This window comes from Hyalella azteca, unplaced genomic scaffold (genome assembly GCF_000764305.2).
Source record: "Hyalella azteca isolate HAZT.00-mixed unplaced genomic scaffold, Hazt_2.0.2 contig10500, whole genome shotgun sequence".
NCBI lineage: Eukaryota > Metazoa > Arthropoda > Malacostraca > Amphipoda > Hyalellidae > Hyalella > Hyalella azteca.
The window spans coordinates 52,195-76,918 of NW_025940539.1; the positions used below are offsets into that span (position 1 = coordinate 52,195).

The following is a 24,724-nucleotide window of genomic DNA, read 5'->3' on the forward strand; positions in this document are numbered from 1 at the left end:
TAAAGGAAAACAAGCAATGTCTGCTAATTGAACAAATCCCTCTAATAAATAAGCCCCCAAAGTATCATAGCAGCGAAATGCATGTATAAATATTTTGATTGACTAAATATGGTAACATTGCTTCGGTGTTGCCGTTAACATTACGTGTCTCTATTCTCTAAGGCTGCAGTAGAGAGAAGGTTGCGAAGTGCGATAGACAAACCTTCCTCTTGTGTGTAACACTGTAACAGTGTAACTGAAGAACTTTCATTCCGTGTCTTTCAGCTTGGCATTAATTTGAAAGTATTTATTAAAGTTATGGATGACAGAAATTTTTCCTACAACAAAGAAGGCAGTGGATGTATCTGAATTCTGAAGTGCTGACTGGGCGACTGCGAGCGATCAGTGCGATGGTATAATAACTGGGATAAGCTCGAGTCAGTCGAGTGGACAACTGAACCAGTAAAGCAGTAATGGAGGAAATAATTTCATGAACCTATTAACAATTTAAGTTAAACGAAGAGTGATAGCAAATAGTTTTACATAAATTTTTAATTTGGCATATGCTTAACAAATTCATAGTGACAAACCAGAGCTTTTTTAGAATCAGTTCATTTTTAACTTCCTCATTTACCTAAGATTTAAACCAATTTCTTATGTATGATAAGGCTGGTATCCAGGATACTTTACTGGTCTACTTATGGGACTCAAAAATGAACTTGAGGGAGAGTCTAAAAAACTCTCTGCTTTGCCACTATGTTAACAATTATATTGCAAATCTGGAATACCTACCCGTCACCCGTGTGCCGTGTCCCGTGTCGTAACGAATTCTCTTGTACCTAGGCTGCACATAGTGGCAAAGCAGAGAGTTTTTTAGACTCTCCCTCGAGTTCATTTTTGAGTCCTATAAGTAGACCAGTAAAGTATCCTGGATACCAGTATTATCATACTTCAGAAATTAGTTAAAATTGGGAGTAAATGAGGAAATTAAAAATGAACTGATTCTAAAAAATCTCTGGTTTGCCAAATTGCCTAGGCATGCTGCTCTCTTGTACCTACCTAAATTTTGAGGTGATCAATGATCATATAATTCATATTACGTGATTTTACGTCACGCTGCAAGTCGTAACTTCATCACTGATTACTATGCTAATTTGTTAACTGACCTGTGACAAATGAACGAGAAATTTTACAAGTTGAAATTTTGCAGCTTCAAATATGGCAGGAATTAGGAAAGCACTGGTTGAGGTTGACCTGGTTTGGTGGTTGTGCCTTTCAAAATAGGTAGATAATTTCCAAATCACTATTTCCAAATTTCCAATTCGCCTCTAGGCTCTAACACTACTGTCAATACTCACTTCACTAGTGCGTGAGTCGTGACTATAGTCACAACTCACAACTTCACAAGCATGAAGCCACAAACTAGGGTAAACGCGGTATATTCCGACATTGTAGGTAATTCCGTCACTTCTCTAGTTTTTCCTTTATATTAAGCTTTGTTTTAGTTCCATGCGTTCATTGATGGTTGAAATGGTGACGTCATACATTTGCGTGTCGAAATACTGCAAAACCACTAGGTTAAAATATGGCAACATTTTGTGACGTTTCATCGTTGCTGACGCGTAGTGAAGTGTTTTGAGAGTCATGTGAAGGCAACAGAACTTACGTAACACATACGTTTTTTTTTATAGTTTTTCATTTTTTGATGCGTCCTTAAAGTGTCGGAATATACCGCGTTTACCCTATAGTCAAAACTGAGTGGGGACTGGGGGGAGCTGTGGAGTGTAGAAGAATTTAGTAATTTATTGGTTATGGTTTGGGACTTGGGAGCTATCATTTCTTTTTTAGCCATAAATTTATTACCTAATTACTATTTTCTCTAAGGCTCACAAATCACAATTCATCTAGGATAAACGTGGTATATTCTGACATCGTGGGTAATTCTGTCACCTCTTTAGTTTTTCCTTTATATTAAGCTTTGTTTTAGTTCCATGCGTTTGTTGATGGTTGAAATGGTGACATCATACATTTGCGTGTCAAACTACTGCCAAAGCACTAGGTCTTGGCCATCTGGCGGGAAAATATTGAGATCCAAAGAGAGACAATGCACGCTACCCAGTGAGATCATCGAAAAATGTGTCAAATTTGACAGTTGACCTTGCTCTATCAAATAGTGAATAACTGTTTGTATAGGAAGAATATTATGGTTTGAGACTTTTAAATACGTCTGTGAATATATTAGGAATCCTTTAAGTATACTTGATTTCAAGTGGTAAATAAATTAATAGATGATTAAGTTGAGAAATGGATTTAGACACATGAAAACTAATTCCATCAGAACTTGAATTGGACACACACAGATCGTTCCAAGCTGTGTACAAAAATTAAAATTTGCTTAATTAAAAGCTTAATAGTTGTTAATTAAAAGTGTAATTAAGTAGTGTTCAATATTCATTAGTGTTCTAATTCAAAGCTGTGTTGTATTCCAATACAGCTCACACAGCGAACGGAATTCGAACACGTGGATGACGGCATTATGTATCAGTAGAATTTGAAGCGCGGACGAATACGCCTCACCATGTGCCGAATATTGCCACACACAGTGACGGAATATAGGGATTTGGTAGGTTTCCATTCTAAAGGCTTTTAAATAAATATGGCAACATTTTGTGATGTTTCGTTGTTGCTGACACGTAGTGCGGTGTTTTGAGAGTCACATAAAGCAAACAGAACTTGAGTAATGCATACGGTTATTTTTTTATAGTTTTTCATTTCTCGATGCGTCCTTAATGTGACGGAATATACCGCGTTTACCCTATTCAATATTTATTGCAGCCTTGAATTGAATGTAGGTATTTCTAAATTATAGATTTTGTTAAAATTTACTATACCTTTACTTTATCCTTGATACCAAATAACATCTTTCAATTTTGACAGCATTATTAGATATATACATAATTACATATAAAGGAAATTTTTTTATAATTCTAATAGATAACTTATATCTGTGATTAGCTAAAAATAAAAAATGTGCATCAAAATAAACTATTAAAGAATGAAATTAGGATAGATTTAGTAGAGGCTTGCTAGACCTTTGTTATTGTTCCTTTATTCACCCTCAATCCAGCTTGGCTTGGCTAGATTACTCCTGCTTGGAAGCCTTGGGTTACTTGCTGTCCAAGCTGGAATATCCAGCATAATTTTATAAAAATCTTGGGTTAAAATGATTGTTTCACATGTGATTTCTGAAAATCTTTGGAATAAAATGGTGCATTTGTTATCCTTTTATAAGAAAAAGTTAGACCATGGTCCATAGACAAGATTGGTACAGCAATCCCTTGATTAACGCGGTTAATAAATCCCTGAGTTTTACCATGTTAAGCAAAACCGCGCTAATCAAACTCAAGAATATATGGGAATAATTATAATGAATCCTCAAAAATAGCAACATTACATAATAATTTTTTTTCCACTAAAATTCATCACATTTTTTTTTCTAAATAATAGGGGAAATATTTATTTTTTACTGAAAAACGAATCCAATTTCAATTGCACAGTAGATTTATTTCTCTCCTGCATAATTGTGCGATAGCAATTCACTTGCCTATCCAGGCCACGGCAAACATTCATGATTCTTTCTTCATTTGGGTCTACTTCTCTTATGATTTCTTTAGTTTTTTCAATTGCAGTGAGTAATTCTGCAAGTTTTTTACTAGAAATTTCTTTATTATCCGCTTCTTTTTCTTCTGTCTCCTTTTCATCTTCTTTGTAAGCATGTTTGTGGTCAATTGCAAGAACAAGTGCATACGGAACTGGACCTTATTTAAAGAATTATTGGCTGAAATTCATAAAGTAACAACATTTGGCCAATTTTTCCAAAAGTCGTAATAAAAGTAACAACATAAGATCTAATAAGCAAAAAGTAACACTTTTGTTACGAACGTAACACCTCTGGCTAGAGGCGGGAAAATGATGCGTTGTGAAAAAAAAGTCATGCTAATCAAAACTGGCACTGCGTAGATTAAGGAGAGGTCGCAAAAATTTTTTCCGTGGTAATCAAAACCGCGGTATTCAAAACCGTGCTAATCAAGGGATTGCTGTAATTCCATACCTAAACCTAGAATCTTGCAGCTCCTAAGTGATATATTTTGATGACTTAGGAATCTTGCTGCTTGATCATGTAAGCCCAAGATGTGGCTCAAAAAATGGATAAATTCAATGCTTGTCTACAGGAGAAAGTTAATTGAATGCAAGCACAGGAATTTTCATCTCATTTACAAGTGGCTTATGGCTAATTCTTCTGTTTGGCTTGCTAGGTACTTGGACAATAAAAGAAATGTAATCAAAGTTAAGATAGAGTGGTCCTGTATATTTCTCATCCAAAATATTTGCATTTGTTTCCTCCAATGCAGTTAACTATGATGTTTTATCTTGGGAGCTCTGTTGAATTAATTTTTAGCTCTGTTGTATTAGTTATTATCTCTGGAGCTCTGTTATATTAGTTATTATCTCTGGAGCTCTGTTAAATTAGTTTTTATATCTGTAGCTCTGTTGAATTAGGTAGTTTTTATTGTGGGGTAACTGCCGTAAGTTACCCGCACAGTGAGGAAATTACGAGATCGGAAATGAATCAAACTGGATCAAGTGAATTTATTTGATACGGCAGGGAATATAGAAATTATAACAGTAATAATATTTATAATAGAAATAATAATACTAATCTCTATAGCTCTGTTGATTTAGTTTTTATCTCTGTAGCTCTGTTGAATTTATTTTCAATCTCTGTAGCTCTGTTGAATTAATTTTTAACCTCTGTAGCTCTGTTGAATTAATTTTTATCTCTTTAACTCTGTTGTATCTATTTTTAATCTCTGTAGCTCGGTTAAATTAATTTTTTATCTATGTAGTTGTGTTGAGTTAATATTTACGAACAATTGAAGTACTATATCACCACCTTGCATTTTAATCTGGATTGGAACCATTATAAGTTATAAGGATAGGCAATTTTAAAATATAAATTTAGGTGAACCAATTAATGTAACTTTTTATAAAGCAATTTAAAACCATTCATCATCATTCAGGCTGGAATTCTAGGCTCGTGCATAAAGCTTGTCATTTTTTGGTGGATGCTGGTCTGTCTGTGATTGGTTGTGATGTCATCCACACCAGACTGTGATTGGTTGTGGGATTGTGATGTCATCCTCTCCAGACTGTGATTGGTTGGTGGGATTGTGATGCCATCTTATCCAGACTGTGATTGGTTGGTGGGATTGTGATGCCATCTTCTCCAGACTGATTGGTTGGTGGGATTGTGATGCCATCCTCTCCACACTGTGATTGTGCACTATGTTCTGTGTTCTGGTTAATTTAATACCCTCTAGAATTCCAGCCTGTCAGTAACATCATTCAAACATAGACAGTAATTGTGTGTGTTCTACTAGCAGCCTAGCATCATAGCGTGATGACACTCCATGAATGTTGGAGAAGAGGACTAACGCAGAATGGCACTTCAACATACAGCTTTAGCATTGTTGTTTTTATATGTGGGTAAAGAGACAAGGGGGACATATGAAAAACTATGAAATTTAGAGAACATGTAGATCAAATAAAAAATTATTCACTTTTTAAAAATTTAAATTTCATGAAAGGACACCTCTCTTCCATTACATTTGCAGTTACACAATGAAAAACAGCTTGGCAAGCAAACAAAATTTGTCATTAATATTGATTGTATTGGTTTTATGCAAGATTTGTCTGGCATACCTATTCCATAGCACTCCTGGCCTCAAATCTGTAGTCTCAACTGTTGTATACTAGAAAAAATGAAAACTGTCGCAAAATTCTTCTATTTGTGTCTAACAAAGTTAGAATCATTGCATTGTTAATATTCTAGTTATTAATATTTATTTGCATTACTTGAAGTATTTAAAGCTTATTTACTGATGGATGACATTTATACTTGTTTAATTTCAAATATCAATGCTCAATATTTTGGTTAAATTCAGTTAGATAAGATATAATTTGACAAATGAGTCTAGGAGCTCTGGAGAGAAGTTGTTTTGCCCATCTGTGTGATGGTATGAACATTGCTCTGAATATCTGCTGAATAGCTTTGTTGTGATGTATTTTTGGGACATTGCTCTATCTCTCATGTCCGCTAATTACTATCATTAATATGGATGTAACAATAATTATTTGATTTGTTTAGAGATCTAAGTTAGGTACCCTAACTAAAAAAAAGAATGTTGAGGGCTGTAGCCACTTGTGCATCAGTGTGACCTTCCTGCACAGTATACATGCTTCATCTTTTGTCATGATCAACTCCTAAAATGATTATTGCCAATCATATAATCTAATTGTAATAATAATCACAAAATTATCAGATAATCGTAATAATTTTGTTTGGAAGAGTGTATGTATGCTTTGAAAGACCTGTGCTTTGGGTAAGCTTACCTGACAAAATTTGATATGGATTGTCAACGTTTGTTGTGAGTCTTGGTTGGAAATTGATCACTTAAAAATATTATGGCTTTTTAAAGATTTATAAAGCATTCAGAGGTGCGAAATAATTGCTTGAGAGTGCAGCAAGATGGCGTGGGAGAGTGCATGTTGAGAGCACAATAGTGCATGTAGAGAGCACTAAAGAGTGCATGTTGAGAGCACAAAAGAGTGCATGTATAGAGCACAAAAGAGTGCATGTTTAGAGCACAAAAGAGTGCATGTAGACAGCACTAAAGAGTGCATGTTTAGAGCACAAAAGAGTGCAGCATGAGAGCACCAGAGAGTGTCACACTTGCGTGGCGTGATCCAAGTGGCTGCAGGTGTTAAGGGACACGTGTGTGCTGAGGAGCGACCAGCCATCATCAGTCACCTGCGATAACCGCAGCGTCGAGGTTATGGACTTACCTGAACTAAACGCGTGCCACGGTGTTAATTGTGTTACTGCTGTGGTTATTGCTGCATTGTGCCTTGTGTTATGGTGTTACTGCTGTGGTTATTGCTGCATTGTGCCTTGTGTTATGGTGTTACTGCTGTGGTTATAGCTGCATTGTGCCGCGGTGTTAATGGTGTTACTGCTGTGGTTATTGCTGTATTGTGCCGCAGTGTTAATTGTGTTACTGCTGTGGTTATTGCTGCATTGTGCCGCAGTGTTAATGGTGTTACTGCTGTGGTTATTGCTGCATTGTGCCGCGGTGTTAATGGTGTTACTGCTGTGGTTATTGCTGCATTGTGCCGCGGTGTTAATGGTGTTACTGCTGTGGTTATTGCTGCATTGTGCCGCGGTGTTAATGGTGTTACTGCTGTGGTTATTGCTGCATTGTGCCGCGGTGTTAATGGTGTTACTGCTGTGGTTATTGCTGCATTGTGCCGCGGTGTTAATGGTGTTACTGCTGTGGTTATTGCTGCATTGTGCCGCGGTGTTAATGGTGTTACTGCTGTGGTTATTGCTGCATTGTGCCGCGGTGTTAATGGTGTTACTGCTGTGGTTATTGCTGCATTGTGCCGCGGTGTTAATGGTGTTACTGCTGTGGTTATTGCTGCATTGTGCCGCGGTGTTAATGGTGTTACTGCTGTGGTTATTGCTGCATTGTGCCACGGTGTTAATGGTGTTACTGCTGTGTTTATTGCTGCATACCCATGCATTGTGCCGCGGTGTTGCTGCATTGTGCCGCAGTGTTGCTGCATTGTGCCGCGGTGTTGCTGCATTGTGCCGCAGTGTTGCTGCATTGTGCCGCAGTGTTGTTGCATTGTGCCGCAGTGTTGCATCGTGCCGCAGTGTTGCTGAATTGTGTCGCGGTGTTGCTGCATTGTGCATTGTGCCGTGATATTGCTGGTCATTGTTCATTGTTGCAGTGACTCTAAATGTCATTCACCTTCCTTCTCAGGTTAACCTTGAAAAGTTACCGGACATTCCTAACATTATATTGTCTATAGTAGGCAATTTATTGTATTATTATAATCCTGTTGAACTACAATACCTGCAATGGCGGACGGAGGCTTTGATCCCTGCGAGTGTATCTACAACAGCCAGGAGGCAGCGATGCAGCGGCTCCTTACACTTGTGAGTGTGTATGGTGACTTGTGAGTGTGTATGGTGACTTGTGAGTGTGTATGGTGACTTGTGAGTGTGTATGGTGACTTGTGAGTGTGTATGGTGACTTGTGAGTGTGTATGGTGACTTGTGAGTGTGTATGGTGACTTGTGAGTGTGCTTATGATGACTTGTGAGTGTGCTTATGGTTACTTGTGAGTGTACTCATCTTCAATACTCACTGCCGTCCTCTTCTAACCTTCTCTCTTCTCTTCACTGCCTCACTCCTCTTTTAACCGTCTCTCCTCTTGATTTTCTCGTTCTTTGTCTTGTCGTTTCTCTACCTTATCTGGCTTGCTCTCCTTTCGTCGCTCTTACTTCTCTTTTGCTCCTCATTTTCTTTCACTTCCCCTTCTCTCCTGCGTTCTTAATATTTTTCATTCATTTTCTATATTCATTCCTCTTCTTCCTTTCGCTCCACATCTTTTTCTCGCCCCCTCCTATCTTTCCCTCCTATTGTTCTCTTTCGCTCTTCCTCCTTTCTCTTCTTTATCATTTCTATAATTGATAATTTTTTATAGTGTAACAATTATTTAATTGGGAATAGTTTTTTGAGCCTAGTGTATGTAAATACATCTGTTTTAATACATTAGTTGTCATATTATTGTATAATAAAACAGAGTTGTTTATTTCTGCCCACAGCTGCGGCAGGCGCAGAGCTACTGCACCGACACTGAATGCACCGATCGTACGTACACAAGACGTCGCCGTGTCTAACATAAGCCTAAGTAACAATAGGCCTAATAATAAGCCCATATGACAATAACATTACCTAGATTAAAATTACCCTGTTTAACCGTAAACTGAATTATCTAGTTTACTGCTAATGGGTAAATATGTGGTTTTTGTTGTTTAGAACATGGTAAATAGTTCTTAGTTATTTATTACCATTGAAACTGAGAAAAACGACCCCAGTGATATCAATACTACTTATTAATGCGACGTGTGATGTGTTGCCAGCGCCCTGAACAACATGTACTGTGTTGCCAGCGCCCTGAACAACATGTACATTATACGAGAGGGTATGTTAATACGTGTTCTTATACGAGAGGGTATGTTAATACGTGTTCTTATACGAGAGGGTATGTTAATCGTGTACCGTCCTCGACGAGCTTCTGTAATGCTACGTATACGAGGTATTTTTTTTCTTTTTCATATACGAGAAGGTACCCTAATGCTACGTATATTTGTTATCTTAAAACGTGCTCATGTACAGGGAGAAACTTTAATACGTGTACCGTATACAGGGAGGTGCCCTTAAACTACGTACGTTAATTATTGTAACTATGCAAGTAGTTGTGTTCTTTCTTCTTAAAATCTTAGGAGGTAAGTTTATTTTTGTATACATACAAAGAGGCGCGCTAATTCATGCACCTATACGCGGTATGTTAATTCTTCTTCGTACATAAGGAGGTGCATTAATTCTTGTAGCTGTGCGAGGAGCTGCAATATTGACGTTAGATCTTATATTCTACGTCAACAGCCCGCGCCACTTCGTTCTCAATTTATAAATTCATTTATCAATTATATATGAAACGTAGTTTTTCATTTAGTTTAGTTTTTAATATTACCCATTTCTGAATTTATTTTGAATCTCATAAACGGCAATTCCGAAGAATGAGCCTATGTTGAAGCGCTCAATTTCTCAGTATTTTTAAACTCGTATTTTTATATTCGCACTTGGCTTAACTGAACCAGTTAATACAAAAGTCATACATGGACGCGAACATCTTTAATATCTTCATCAGACCCTGCCTTGAACAAATCAATACCCCTAATGTTCTATATTCATCAATGTTTGAACATGCGCTCACATAAGATCTTGTATTTCAGAAGTCGGAGGAACTTTAGAAGTGGGAACGTCGTTGTGAGTTTTAGCTGCAGCCCCGCGTTATTGACCCGTCACCTCCCTGGACGACCAGTCGAGTTTTTTAGGATGATATCCTCCATTGCATTGAAGGAGGATAATATCCTACATTGCATTTTATCCACGAACCGCGGGTCGCTTGGCTGGTGATGAAAAGTTCACACCAACAACGCCCACCCGGGAGCCTGCAGCAAGAAACCGCCGAGTGCCTGCTCTTGGGAGCCTGCCTTGCTCCTGCCATGTTAGACTCTGCTACACGTAACTGGTGCGTGTCAGCAGCTGTCATGTGACAGCAGCTGTCATGTGTCAGCAGCTGTCATGTGTCAGCAGCTGTCATGTGTCAGCAGCTGTCATGTGTCAGCAGCTGTCATGTTGTGTCAGCAGCTGTCATGTGTCAGCAGCTGTCATGTTGTCAGCAGCAGTCATGTGACGGAAGCTGTCATCTGACAGTAGTTGCCATCTGATGACAGCAGCTGTCATATGTCAGCAGCAGTCATGTGACGTGAGCTATCATCTGACAGCAGCTGTCATGTGGTAGCAGGTGCCGTTTGATGGGAGCTACGACTTGACAAAATCTGTTACATGACCTCACATTTGCGTGACAATATCTACAATGCGGTTTCTTTAGTAATATTACTGCTCTTTTCCCTTATTTCTTCATCAAATCCTGCAAAATTTTAGATGACTATGTCCATATTTCAAATTTTTGTTGGGCTTTTAGACCTAATATGAACTCAGGTCCTCTGGTTAATTCGTCATGTTTGGTTGTTTTATTTCATTTTTTAATAGGACGATGAAGCTTCACGGTACCTGCACCGGACACGCGTTTGTACAAGGATATACACTTTAAATGCTCGTGTGCTCGCTGCTGAACTGCTCATGGTTATCATCTTAGGTCGGTAGGTGAAGTGTGGCTGCAGTCCCGCGTCTCATCTGTGACGACTCTGTAGAGTTTCTACACGTCCTGTTCATCACGTTATGTCCTACGCGAGATACATTTAAAGAAGGTCCGTTGCTTTCATAATTTTGCTGTAGAATATTTCTTCATTCAGTTCATAGTTTCCTCTAGTCACCTCGAGTGCATGAGGACGTCTCGAGGTTTTCACCGAGTACAGGTTTATTAGAAATTCGTCCATTTGTGATGGGGGTAGTAGCGTCTATGAAGGTTAGAGATAATTTCTGGGGTTACCGAGTCCTCCGACTTTTAGACCCTCCGATGGCCGACATGTCGGAAGTGAGTCCCATGGTCCCGTGCTAATCCATAGTTAATCCAATGTACATTCAGGAGCCAACACTGAACTCCAGGCTCACCTCAGTCTACTTGTCTGGATCCTAACACCATTTAGACCCGTCAACTTGACGCACGAAGTTGTCTTACAATCATAAACCAATGCCTATGATCTTTATTTCCGACTTAAGTGTCTTGATGCATTTTCACTGTAAATTAATTTGGACATTTCTCTTTTGCCGCGATTCTCCATGTTATGCTTTCATAGTTTCTTTACGTCAGCCCTATTCTCCTTGCCATCCCCCAGTGTTCGTCGTAGGAATAGTATTGTTGGCAGGGTTAAAATATATCCTTCGGTGTTGAGGGTTAACTGTTTTTGGGGCTGCACTGTGTGGACTCAACCTCAGAACGGACAGAGCAACGCGTTGCTTCTATATATTTTCCTGCTCTTGTTCACTTAGCTTAACTCTCTTATTTTTATACTCTTGAGTTGTTCCTTGAACCGCAATTATAATCTATGAAGTATATTATCTAATAGTATGTTAATGGATCACTATTTATCACGTTTATTTTTCTTTGACTGTACACGTCTGATAACTTCTATCACGTAAACTTCAGAGTTTATCTTATTATGTTTTTGTGGAGCTTGGATGCTCCATCGTTGGGAGTGTTTCTCATTATCGATATTTCTTTCTTGCATTTTATTACTAATAAGAAATTTTATAAATAGAAGAAAAGCACTGCTTACGGCTCCTATAACGACAAAATTTTTCTAGGACTCCTCGTCTTCAATGAACTTTCTTTTACTAGATTCTCCGGAAGCATATTCCTGATTGGTAAGAAATTTTGATTCGGTCCCTTTGAGCAGTTACTTTAATGTGCTTGCATTGTTCGAAGTAAAATATTGTGTATCAGCCTTTACATTGGTTTTTGCTTGCTTTTCATTTATGACAACCACGATTTAGGCCACCTAAAATGTTCTTTACTGTAGTTTTTCAGGCATGGATATTGGGCTTGTTTTTCTGACGTGTTGGGAGTAAATTGCGTGGCCACGTTGCAGCGAACGTTTCTTTTCCGTCTCCAGATGCAAGTAATTTCGGATCAAGTCCTGATTTACGAAAACGCTTGCGAATGTCGTAAGGGAAGGTTTCATCTCTTCGACTGGATGTACACTGCGAGTCGTAGTATTTGAAGTAATGAAACCTTAGTGCCTCTAAATCATTTGAATTCCGGTAGTTATTTTACTTGAGATCAACTATGAGTCTTGCCAATTAACTTACGACCAACTCCGTGTTCGGGAAATTCACACAAGACCAACAATGAATTCCGGCAATTCACTTACGACCAACAATTAATTCCGGCAATTCACTTACGACCAAAGATGAATTCCGGCAATTCACTTATGACCAACTATGAATTCCGGCAATTCACATACGACCAACTTTGAGTCATAGTCCCGTTGACGTTTGGAACCTGGAGTCCCTTAAAACGTTCGCAAGCGTTTTCGAGTCAGTTGCTCTTGGGTTCGTCTCGCGCAACGTGGTTTTCGTGCGCCCGTTGTTAGCTTGTGCTCATGTCCACATATGTTGTTTCTTCTGTACGTTTATCACTGTAATTTGAATTTATATTTCTGCAGTTGGTTTTATTACCCTCGTCGTGAGTGTATTGACAGAATTTTTACTCATGCGCGCTAACGCTTTAAACTCAAAGTTTTGAGACTCAGCCGAGAAAAGTTATACTTTTGAGTGCATGTATAAATCGTCAGAGTGACTGACTTGCGGTTGCGAATTTTCTAGCTAGGTAATTAATCGCAATCAAGGAAACTATTTGATAAGATTGAACTGACCTTGGGTCCTTCCCGCTCATTTCTGGAGATTACATTTTTGAGAGAATCCGTGAACTTATGATAAATCGGAGATGGAACACACTGAGTTACTTCCATTAATTTCTCATCGCTTCATTCAGTTGATTAATTCAGCACAATTGGCTAATTGGTTTTAAGACTGATTTTCAAATGTCTCTTGTAATTGATTTAAAAGTGACTTTTACTCAGAGTACAATTGGCTTTCAAGTGAAACTAAAGGTGAATATATGCTTAGCTAAGGTCAATGGCTGGATTATAATTCTGTGTACATAAACCAAGTACCGCTTAACCCATCTAGTCCCTAAATTGTCCCTAAAGGCAAATGATTTTTATGACAAAAAATAGCTGAATGTATCTTGAAACACGTCACAATTTTCTCTTGGTCAAGATTATGTAGCACCATCAATAAGCGAAAAGTCAGAGGCAACCAACGCAATGATGACGTCCTGAAAGTCGGCACCTGAAGTGAAGGAGAAACGGAATTTAAAGAAACAAATGTACTTTTTAGAGAGGTCGCTTGATATTTGTGTTCACTATCGCACTTATATTTATGTGTTCACTAAACAATTAAATGATTAGCATGAAGAGTTTCAGCGACAGCCAAAGATTTTTGGGTTAAAGAACTTCCAACATAAGTACGCTACTCGAGCAGCCCTGGAGTCATGTTTGCAGGAAGATGGTATAACCAATTTTCTAGAAGGATCTAACTTTGACAATGTTAAACATCCGTCTTCGACAATTCGCTTTTAAGGAAAAGGCAAACGAGCTTCGCGGATCATTTGATCTAAAGATGATGTAGGGCATTTATCAGTGGTTCAATTTATTCGTCTTTCGTCTGATTTCAAGTATCTAGGCCTTAAAGGATCTCTGAAGAGAAAACACCGTACTGATGCGTCATAAGCTGCTGCCTAATCCGTCCGATAAACGAGTCATGAAAAGATAAAAATTATTTATTAGAAATTTGTGATACTACTTTTCTCATAAGTTTTGTCTCTCAACATTTAAGCAAATTTATCGTTGTTGAACCAATGCTCTAATTTCCGGAATACTATCCTAAAAATTGTCAGCTGTTGCTACCACTACTTCTGCCCCGTGCATTTGTTCGAAAGATTCTCAGTCTCGCGCCATCGGTCAGTTAGAGTGCCGGGCTAACGTGACGCTCTTTAAGTGAAGCTAGATTCCTGAGTAACGAAGCTTCAAGTTGAACTCTTTTTCTTCCACGACCACGAGATAAATTTGAGTTGAAACAAATCAGTCTAGTGATGGATTTTCATTACTCTACAAATACCTATTTTCTAATTTAACAATATTGTAGAATGTAGATGACCCGCTTAAGGTTTTAACTTCTACCATACCCATAAATCCGTAATGTAATGTGCTTTCGTAGGTGAAAATTTTGAAATTCGTGTAGTTGCCGAAATTCTCAGTGGTAATGAAACTAATTTATGTTACTGGAAACTTCTTACTGCTCATTGACCGTATTAATGTCACAGTTACTTGTTACCGCACTTCGACAATTCAATTACCAAATGCATACGATGTGATTGGTCAGAATGCATTTTGTGGTGTTTTAGTGTTAATGTGATCATTGCCCATAAACGTGAAGACTTTCTTGTCTCATAATATATAATTCATTAGTGAGTCAACGAACGTTATTGAAAGATGCGTCGTTCCAACCAACATTTCTCCGGCTATACTCCCATATAGCAACTATCGGTTCGAATTTCGAATAAATTTTAACTTTTTTAGGACTTAATGAAAATTTGTGCACCTAAATAGAGATTAAACTTGAATATCAGAATTCGCCCTTCTTCCTCCTTGTCTTGAAATGTGTTAAAATTCAAGCACTTAGAATTAAATTTCAGATCCAGCTGATACGGAACGCAACCCAACAGCCTAATATGAGCCTATATATTTTTGGTTGGCAAGCTTCAAACACAGAAACTTTGAAAAATATACAGGAAATTTCGAACATGAGAATTGGAAGATTTGAATTCGCTGTATACAGTGATTTTAAATGTTTTTTTTTTCAAGTTTACTTCCATTAAGTGCATTTTTCGATGTTAGAACGGTTAGATGAAAACTTTTTTGTCGCCATACCTTAGTAGTTAGACCGTAGCAGATTAGCTTGCGCTACCTGTTGGAGATGATTCTTGTAATATAAGAATCCCGCTATTCTGAGCTTCTAGAATCATGTTATTCTGAGATTTAGAAATCCCGCAATTCCAAGATCCAAGAATCCCCTTGTCCCGAGGCTCAAGAATCCAGTTATTACGAAAATTTAAAAATCCCGTTTTCAATTTATGAACATTGCTAGTTAGTGTCTAGGGAAACTCGGCCAATGGCGACAGGAATGCATCTCAAACTAATCGATGTATGTCATAATGTCATAATATGGAATTAAATCATAAAAGATTGTAAACTCAAGTAATGCACACGGGCCTAATGCTTTATGTGGAAAATGGTCCTCATTGCGCGCACTGCCACCAACCCCGTCACACCGGACCCCATCACACCGGACCCCATCACACCAGACCCCATCACACTGGACCCCATCACACGGGACCCCCATCACACCGGACATCATCACTCCGGACCCCATCACACCGGACCCCATCACACCGGACCCCATCACACCGGACCCCATCACACCGGACCTCATAATTCCGGTCCAGTTAATAATTTTGCAATTAGGGAAGGCTCGGTGAAACAACAGACATTTTGCACGGATCTCCAAATTACATTCTGCAGTGAAATTTTGTGTAAAATTTAATTTCAGTATAGGGCTTTTTAGCGCATTTTCTCATTTATGGAAAAAAATGCACTATTGTGCTCGCCATGTCCGTCCGTCCGTCTGTCTGTCTGTCTGTCCGTCTGTCCGTCCGTCTGTCCGTGACCTCAAGTTTTCGTCGACGAGAAAATGCGCTCTCTGTCACTCACTGCAGTGAGTACTGAGTTTTATTTTTTTAGTATATAGGGGCTTTTCGGGCGCGTATCCTCGATTCAATCGGGATATTAGCTGGACCAGAAAATCTCTACATATATAATGTAAAATCTAAAAGCTTTGATATTCTGGGAGGAAAGTAATGGATGGTTGAACAATAATGAATATTTTTTTTTAATTGACGTATTTAAATTCACTGGAATTGTTAAACATGGGGAAAATGTGAGTTTTTCATTTCTGTAAAATATCGTATTGAACGTTTTATCTCTAATTAACATGCATCAATTTTATTCTAAACGGGATTCGGGGTAACTGGATTATAAAATTGCAGATATTATAATTATTTGTCGACCCTAGATATAAAAATTTTTCAATGCATCAATTATAGGACTGAAAAGAATATTAATTACCAGGTAATATCCCGACACGATGAGTATCCTGGAAATGCGTAAGAGTTTGGAATCGACATCCCCTCTATTCACATTTCCAGTCTGCAAACTCACAAACTTCGATAATAAATATATAATTGATTAGATAGGAAGTATTTAGGAGATAAGGTTCCTATTTGAAGCCGGCGACGTGATAGTGGGACCTGATCTGTGGTGGTAGAATTTTTTTTGTGATTCCGGCTTTTAAAAAAAATAGATGGCGCACTGCTCTACGCTCAGCTGTCAACCTCATTTGTAAACAACTTTCATAGGTTACATGAAGCTTGCTATTTTTATTAATAATAGAGTGAAACATAAATATAATTTTTACACTAAACATCTTAAATTTCTGATCTAGTAGTATAATACTGTTGCACGTTTCAAGAAAGATTCGCGTTCAATAAGAAGATTGATTCACCATTATTAGATTTCCTACAAATTACACAATACTGAGCAAGATTTAAAAAAAAACTTCATGGTTTTCGAATCCAATACATCTATAATAATTTAGCGACCACTCATTGTTTAAGCAACTTGGTCGCCAATCTGTGCCAGAAATTACGTAAAGTTGAACACTTTATCGCATATGAACCGAGTCATTCATTTTACATATTCATTCTATAATTTCTGTTGAAATTGGTTATATATTGATAACGGGATAACCTCGGTAATATTTTTGTCCAGATTTTGAGTAGTGACTTATAAAGGTTAATAAAAAAGTTCATTACGATTTTAATGGCACGAGGTATGGCAGTCGTGATGAAAAGTTTGCGCTGAACGACTGGCGAACGACGAACTAAAATTTGAATGAAGCTGAAGGTAATGGGTTCAGAAATGGCGCTCAGGAGCGGTATGCGAGTTTGGTATAACCTCTGCAGATTTGTAGTTAACTTGAGTGTCTCCATTGAAAAACGTGCGTTACTTGTTTGTTAGAATTTGTGAAGCGTGCTTATAATGTTCACTTTTTAAAACAATTATTAGAAAATCTAAGGGCACAACTGGTAAAAGTCTATATTTTTAATCCAGAATCTGGCCCAAACACCGGTACACTCTCGACATCCATTACCAGAATTAGTTGCCCAACATTTTCATGTGTTTTTCCCCAATTTTATGGCAAGGAAACAGAAGACTCGCCATTTCCCTGGTTGGCAATCGAGCGAGTAGTGCGACTGTGCAAAACTTCCTTGGTAATTTTCTTTGAAGCGTCGCTTGTTCTAATGCGGCCTTCTGCTGTGATGCATCAATGTGGAGGACGCTACATTCCTTCCTAGTTAGTTGCTGGTGCTATTGCCTTTGTTGCCAATGTTATTGCCTCTGTTTGTGGCGTTATTGCTTCTGTTGGTGGCGTTATTGCCTCTGTTGGTGGAGTTTTGGCCGCTATAGGTGGAGTTATTGCCACTGTTTCCGGCGTTATTGCCTCTGTTGATGGCGTTGTTGCTTCTGTTGTTGGCGTTATTGCTTCTGTTGGTGGAGTTATTGCCTCTGTTTCCAGCGTTATTGCCTCTGTTTGAAGTTTCGTTGCAACTTCTGTTAGTCTAATTTCCGCCTTAGCGTCCTTTTACTGATACGAGTTCTTAAGTCACAAATTAATGAGCATTTTGCCGCTGAACATCAGCGAATCTCACATATATCCATCCATATAGACGAACAATCCTGATTCATTCCGCACTCTTCATTTCATTTAACAATTCTAATAGCATATGAAAGTTTACTCAGGAACCTGATCGTGGCAGTCCACTTAAGCCACAACGAGCACCACTGTGTCTCTAATCTGACGTTATATTCATCTGTCTTATAATCTGAAGCTTGATTATTTTTAATGTTTACTGGCTTTTGGTGAAAGTGGTTCTAGATTTATTTTCGGCGGTTTTCTTAGAGTGAAGAGTGAAGAATGTGCGAGTGAAGAATGCGAGTTAGAGTGAAGAATGTGCGAGGTATGTCATGCAAATTATTTCTCATTTTCTCGGGTTCTCAGTGAACCCATTCAGGGTGAAAATATAAATTCAGACAACTTGTGTCTATGAATATTTATCGTCCATTTTTGTTTCCAGTAATTTAAAAATTAATATTTTAAATTTTGCTGCTAGACTACATTTAGAATTTATAGTCTTCATAGTATACAAAACCTAAGGGCGCAGTGACCTTATTCTGCTTGTGAAGAAATTCGCTTGACGCATGAGCTAACGAGTTGAAATTAAACTCTAATTTATAGACTTCGAACACGCAACGTTTCTCGTGTGGCGTTCGAGCAGTTCTTTGAGATTGTGTGGTGATGGCTTCAGTGGTGTTGACATCACTGTTAATGATGTTGGCTTCAGTGATGTTGACGTCAGTGTTGATGTTGGCGCCATTCACACCGTGTGTTGTCGGGAGTATCGGCAGTTCTGCGCGCGGCGATGTGGTTCTCCGCTCCTCCGCCGGTGCGATCCGAGGACAGATCTTCAGGATGCCGGACGGATCTACAGGATCCCGCTTCCTTGGCATCAACTACGCCAAGCCACCCATTAATGACAGGAGGTTCCGGGTGAGTTCAACTCACGACATGTGGTTCCGGGTGAGTCCAACTCACGATATGTGGTTCCGGGTGAGTTCAACTCACGACATGTGGTTCCGGGTGAGTCCAACTCACGACATGTGGTTCCGGGTGAGTCCAACTCACGACATGTGGTTCCGGGTGAGTCCAACTCACGACATTTCGGGTGAGTCTGACTTACACCATAAAGTTTCAGTTCTATGCTGGCGTACTATCAACATCCTAAGCTGGCTTACTATCAATATCCTAAGCTGGCTTACTATCAATATCCTGAGCTGGCTTACTATCAATATCCTAAGCTGGCTTACTATCAATATCTTAAGCTGGCTTACTATCAATATCCTGAGCTGGCTTACTATCAATATCCTGAGCTGGCTTACTATCAATATCCTGAGCTGGCTTACTATCAATATCCTGAGCTGGCTTACTATCAATATCCTGAGCTGGCTTACTATCAATATCCTAAGCTGGCTTACTATCAATATCCTGAGATGGCTTACTATCAATATCCTAAGCTGGCATCTATAACGTCCCTGCTAAGGGCGCAACGAAGATGCAGTTAAGAGCGCTTCAAATTTTTTGAAAGCCTATCAAACGCGTGTCTTTACGAGGGCAGCGTGCTGCCTTTCATGCCATCTTCAGGAGTGAGTGGTGGTGTGGTTGAGGGTGGAGGTGGTGTGGCGGCGGTGGTGATTTAGGGTGGTGGTGTGGCGGAGGTGGTGGTGTGGTTGAGGGTGGTGGTGTGGTTGAGGGTGGTGGTGTGGTGGAGGGTGGTGGTGTGGTTGAGGGTGGTGGTGTGGCGGCGGTGGTGGTTTAGGGTGGTGGTGTGGCGGAGGTGGAGGTGGTTGAAGGCTGTAATATGAGGGAACGGGTGAGGGTAAAGGGACCAGGGTGAAGGGAAAGCCATGCGCTGGTGGCGGCTGATAAGCGAGAGTTGTCCGTTCATTGAACACCGACGCGGAAGAATCGCCGGTCAAGCGTTGGCCATTTGCTGCATTTGCGCAGCCTGTGCCACCAGCACAACCTGCGCCTAAGTGTTGGCAGGTCATCATAGGGTCGGGGGGTCTCCATAGGGTCGGGTTGGAGGTCTCCATTGGGTAGGGTTGGGGATCTCCATAGGGTAGGGTTGAGGGTCTCCATAGGGTCGGGTTGGGATTTCTCCATAACGTCGGGTTGAGGGTATGCATAGGGTTGGGTTGAGGGTATGCATAGGGTTGGGTTGAGGGTCTCCAAAGGGTTGGGTTGGAGGTCTCCATAGGGTCGGGTTGGGGGTCGTCGCACCCTCAGGTCTAGTGGGCTGGGGAGCCCTTGAGCTGTCACGGCGTATCAGGAGGGCGAGGCTAACAAGAACTCAGAGCATGAAGCGAGCCCTGTGCTTGAGGAATGACTTATCTGTGCCTGAGGAATGACTATGTTACTGCATGATTTGTGCCTGAGGAGCGGTTGTTACTCACTGAACTGTACCTGAGGAATGACTGTGTCTTGACGGATATTAGGTTTATAGGATATAGGTGGAGTGTCGTGAAGACGTCATATCGAGTACCAGAGTGTTGGGGAGACTTCATATCGATTACATGAGTGTCGGGAAGACGTCATATTGAGTTCACGAGTATCATGAATATACTTGGAGTCGCAGAAAATGTTCATGGTTTAAATGATCCCCTACCTCGATCAATTGAAGTGAATAAGAACCACATGACGCTGACCACCGCAACGCCAGGCTCGGCGTGAGGCTCTAAGAATGTGGCGTGATTTGTTAGCGAGTCAAGTGGGTTAGCCTTGCTTTATGCTTATGGTATTGATATACCTTTAGTGGTATTGCTACGCGTTCGATGGTATTGCTACGCGTTCGATGGTATTGCTACGCGTTCGATGGTATTATGTCCTCAGACCCACCAATTTATGTCCTCAGAGCCACCAATTTATGTCCACAGACCCACCAATTTATGTCCTCAGACCCACCAATTTATGTCCTCAGACCCACCAATTTATGTCCTCAGACCCACCTATTAGAGTTCACACGTCGCAGCCTATTAGAGCCTATTAGAGTTCCAGACTTTTTCGTTTTATGTCCTTAGACACCCTATTTATGTCACAAGACCCGCCCATTTATATCCTTAGACCCCTATTTACGTACCCCATTTCAGGGGGCTGTGCCGCGGGCCTGAAGTTTCAATCATTGCTTTTAAATTGAAGATGCGGCGGCCAAATCAGCGCCGCCCGATGCCATCAATTCATTTCCCTGCCACTTCCTCTAGTGCCTTCTTCCCTCAACGCTTCTTCCCTCATGCAACTCCTTCCCCAGCGCCTTCGTCATCCCTTTGGCATGCAAATCATCATTTATGCTAGCTTATGGTAAATTGCAATTAATGATAACATGTGTTAAGTTACCGTTTATGGTAACTCATGTATGATAAATTATCGTTATGATAACATATGGTATGTTACCATATGCGGTAACTACAATATCCACGCAAAACCGCCAACTGCATCACCTGTTCAAGACCCCGTTATCATGCCACTATCTCTGGCAACAAAATGGACGCACTTTCTACTTTTTCACGAAAAAAGTATAGAAACTTGATGATATTGGATCAGAATTTTCGCGATTGTTTTGTCAGACCCGTGACTGTTTCGTCAGCTACTCGACGGTTTCGTCGAATCCGCGACTGTTTCGTCGGATACTCTACTGTTTCATCGGCTATGCGACTGTTTCGTCGAATATTAGACTGTTTCGTCGGATCCGCGACTCTTTCGTCGGATCCGCGACTCTTTCGTCGGATTATTTCGTCGGATCTGCGACTGTTTCTTCGGATACTTCGTCGACTATATACGGCTGTTTCGTCGGATCCGTGACGGTTTCGTCGGATAGGGATAGTGTGGGTTTGTATAAACTAGTGCAAAGTTCCGAAAAAGAGGATTGGAATAAATTCATTCAAAAGGAAATCAGCAGATGCTTAGCAAATGATGCAAGATTTGTTAAATAAAGGTTTAGCAACCGCCAACCGCTGCCAATTAATGGGTGTGGCAGCGGCTTCCATTTTCGCTGAATTGATCTTTTAAAGGGCCAAGAAGTGGGACACAGCCCTTTTCGATCGATCTGGGCGTGTTTAGACTGGGGTGGTCCTCATCGAAGTTTCGTCGATTCATGTGGTCCGTGCTGGGGCTCGTCAATTTGTTGGCGTGCATGGGGTCGTTAGTCCAGGATAGGTTTTGCAGTGTCTGTCAGTTTTGCTTCCCACAGCAAATTTTGGCAGGCCGCTGGACGCAGGCAGGATGGCTGGGGCAGGGTGGCCCAGTGTTTATAGTTCGAGTACCAAGACAGGAGCAAAAAGTTGTGGGTTCGATCATAGGTACCTGCGTCTGTTCTGGTCAAATCGGCGAGGAGGCCGGGTGGTAAAACACAGCAAAATTGGAGCTGTGAGTTGCGTGTTCGAGACCCACAACATACTGTGAAAATTCTGCAATGTTCAGTATCGGCTACAGATCTAACGGCCTTATTAACGCTGACCTGAGCTATACTATACTGTATAACGTACAATAATCTATACTGTTTATTTACCGAGACTCGCAACAGAAGCTCCACTAAGTGCCTCGAGATGGCTGTAGAATACCGCTTCTGGCAGCGTAAGCAATCGTCTTATTAAAAACCACTGACGGCATTCTAAGCTGAACCCCCCAATCACGGACGAGCCATCGGCAGCCACGTGTACTTGAGCGGTTTTTGGTGAAACAGCACCTGACCATAACAATTACTATTACTCACTACAAATACTGGAATATATAATCTATCAATAACTTTTTATTTACGAGTTCATTTGTGTGCAGGCGCCCGAAGCAGCGGAGGCTTGGGAGGGCGTGTATGACGCGACCAACTTCGGGCCCTCGTGCCTCCAGCCGCACATGTACGACGTGTGGATGATGGCCCCACAGCCCAACAGGTGGGACCTGATGTAGTGTACGACGTGTGGATGATGGCCCCACAGCCCAACAGGTGGGACCTGATGTAGTGTACGACGTGTCTCTTATACACATCTAGATGTGTATAAGAGACAGGATGTAGTGTACGACGTGTGGATGATGGCCCCGCAGCCCAACAGGTGGGACCTGATGTAGTGTACGACCTGTGGATGATGGCCCCGCAGCCCAACAGGTGGGACCTGATGTAGTGTATGACGTGTGGATGATGGCCCCGCAGCCCAACAGGTGGGACCTGATGTAGTGTACGACGTGTGGATGATGGCCCCGCAGCCCAACAGGTGGGACCTGATGTAGTGTATGACGTGTGGATGATGGCCACACGTTTGAGTTGCGAACAAAAATATTTATTTCTGCCCCTGATGGGTGTTATTAGCCATAATTATCTAACTATTTATTCAATTAATTTAATAATTAATTTATCAAGTAATTAATCAAACAATCAATTAATATTACAGTTAATTAATAGCCGCGCTGCCCCGCCAGATCGTTCGGGTCGGCGTCGGTGCAGCAGGAAGCGCAGGAGCCGTGGCTCTACCTCGTGCAGGACTACCTTCTGCACACCAGCGAGGACTGCCTCTCCCTCAACGTCTACACGCCCTTCGTGAGTACTTCTTGTAACGTCTACACGCCCTTCGTGAGTACCTCTTGTAACGTCTACACGCCCTTCGTGAGTACCTCTTGTAACGTCTACACGCCTTTCGCAAGTTCGTAAGAGTTAATTAAATCTAAAGCAAGTTGCTGCTGATGACATTTTACGAGTTCGATACACATGGTCGTATAAAATATCAATTTTTTGAACCCCCTGTTATAACTGCGACAGGATTATTAAGATGAAAAATATATGTGCAGGTCAGCGAGCAGCTGAATACTTCCACAGAGTCTGCGTCCGAGTGGTGAGAGGCTAGGATGTCGCTGTGAGGGGCACGTAGCAGTGAGGGGCACGTAGCAGTGAGGGGCACGTAGCAGTGAGGGGCACGTAGCAGTGAGGGGCACGTAGCAGTGAGGGGCACGTAGCATGCTCGTCATTAATTCACGCCTTACATATCTTTTATTCCCTACTTACCTACCCTTTATACGACACTCACGTATCCTTCATCCCCCACTCACGTATCCTTCATCCCCCATTCACGTATCCTTCATCCCCCATTCACGTATCCTTCATCCTCCACTCGCGTATCCTTCACCCCCCACTCACGTATCCTTCACTCCCCACTCACGTATCCTTCACCCCCCACTCACGTATCCTTCACTCCCCACTCACGTATCCTTCACCCCCCACTCACGTATCCTTCACTCCCCACTCACGTATCCTTCACCCCCCACTCACGTATCCTTCACTCCCCACTCACGTATCCTTCACCCCCCACTCACGAATCCTTCACCCCCACTCACGTATCCTTCATCCCCCACTATCATATCCTTCATCCCCTATTCACGTATCCTTCATCCCCCACTCACGTATCTTTCATCCCCACTCACGTATCTTTCATCCCCACTCACGTATCCTTCACCCCCACTCACGTATCCTTCATCCCCCACTCACGTATCCTTCATCCCTCACTCACGTATCTTTCATCCCCCTCTCACGTATCCTTCATCCCACACTCACGTACTTTCATCCTCCACTCACGTATCCTTCAACCCCCACTCACGTATCCTTCATCCCCCACTATCATATCCTTCATCCCGCACTCACGTACCCTTCATCCCCATTCACGTATCCTTCATCCCCCACTCACGTATCTTTCATCCCCACTCACGTATCCTTCATCCCCCACTCACGTATCCTTCATCCCCCACTCACGTATC

General features: G+C 41.0%; 1 protein-coding gene across 1 annotated transcript in view; it reads left to right on the plus strand.

The window, feature by feature from the left end:
- The first annotated feature begins 18,457 nt into the window (after positions 1-18,457).
- The window catches only part of LOC108683207 (neuroligin-3), a 12,244-nt gene continuing 5,977 nt past the window's right edge, over positions 18,458-24,724 (plus strand). Inside the window, exons 1-4 of the mRNA XM_047882450.1 lie at positions 18,458-18,925; positions 22,763-22,875; positions 23,399-23,516; positions 23,765-23,808. Of these exons, the coding sequence (XP_047738406.1) occupies positions 18,674-18,925; positions 22,763-22,875; positions 23,399-23,516; positions 23,765-23,808 (527 nt within the window). The 5' untranslated portion in view covers positions 18,458-18,673. The remainder of the gene's footprint in view (positions 18,926-22,762; positions 22,876-23,398; positions 23,517-23,764; positions 23,809-24,724) is intronic.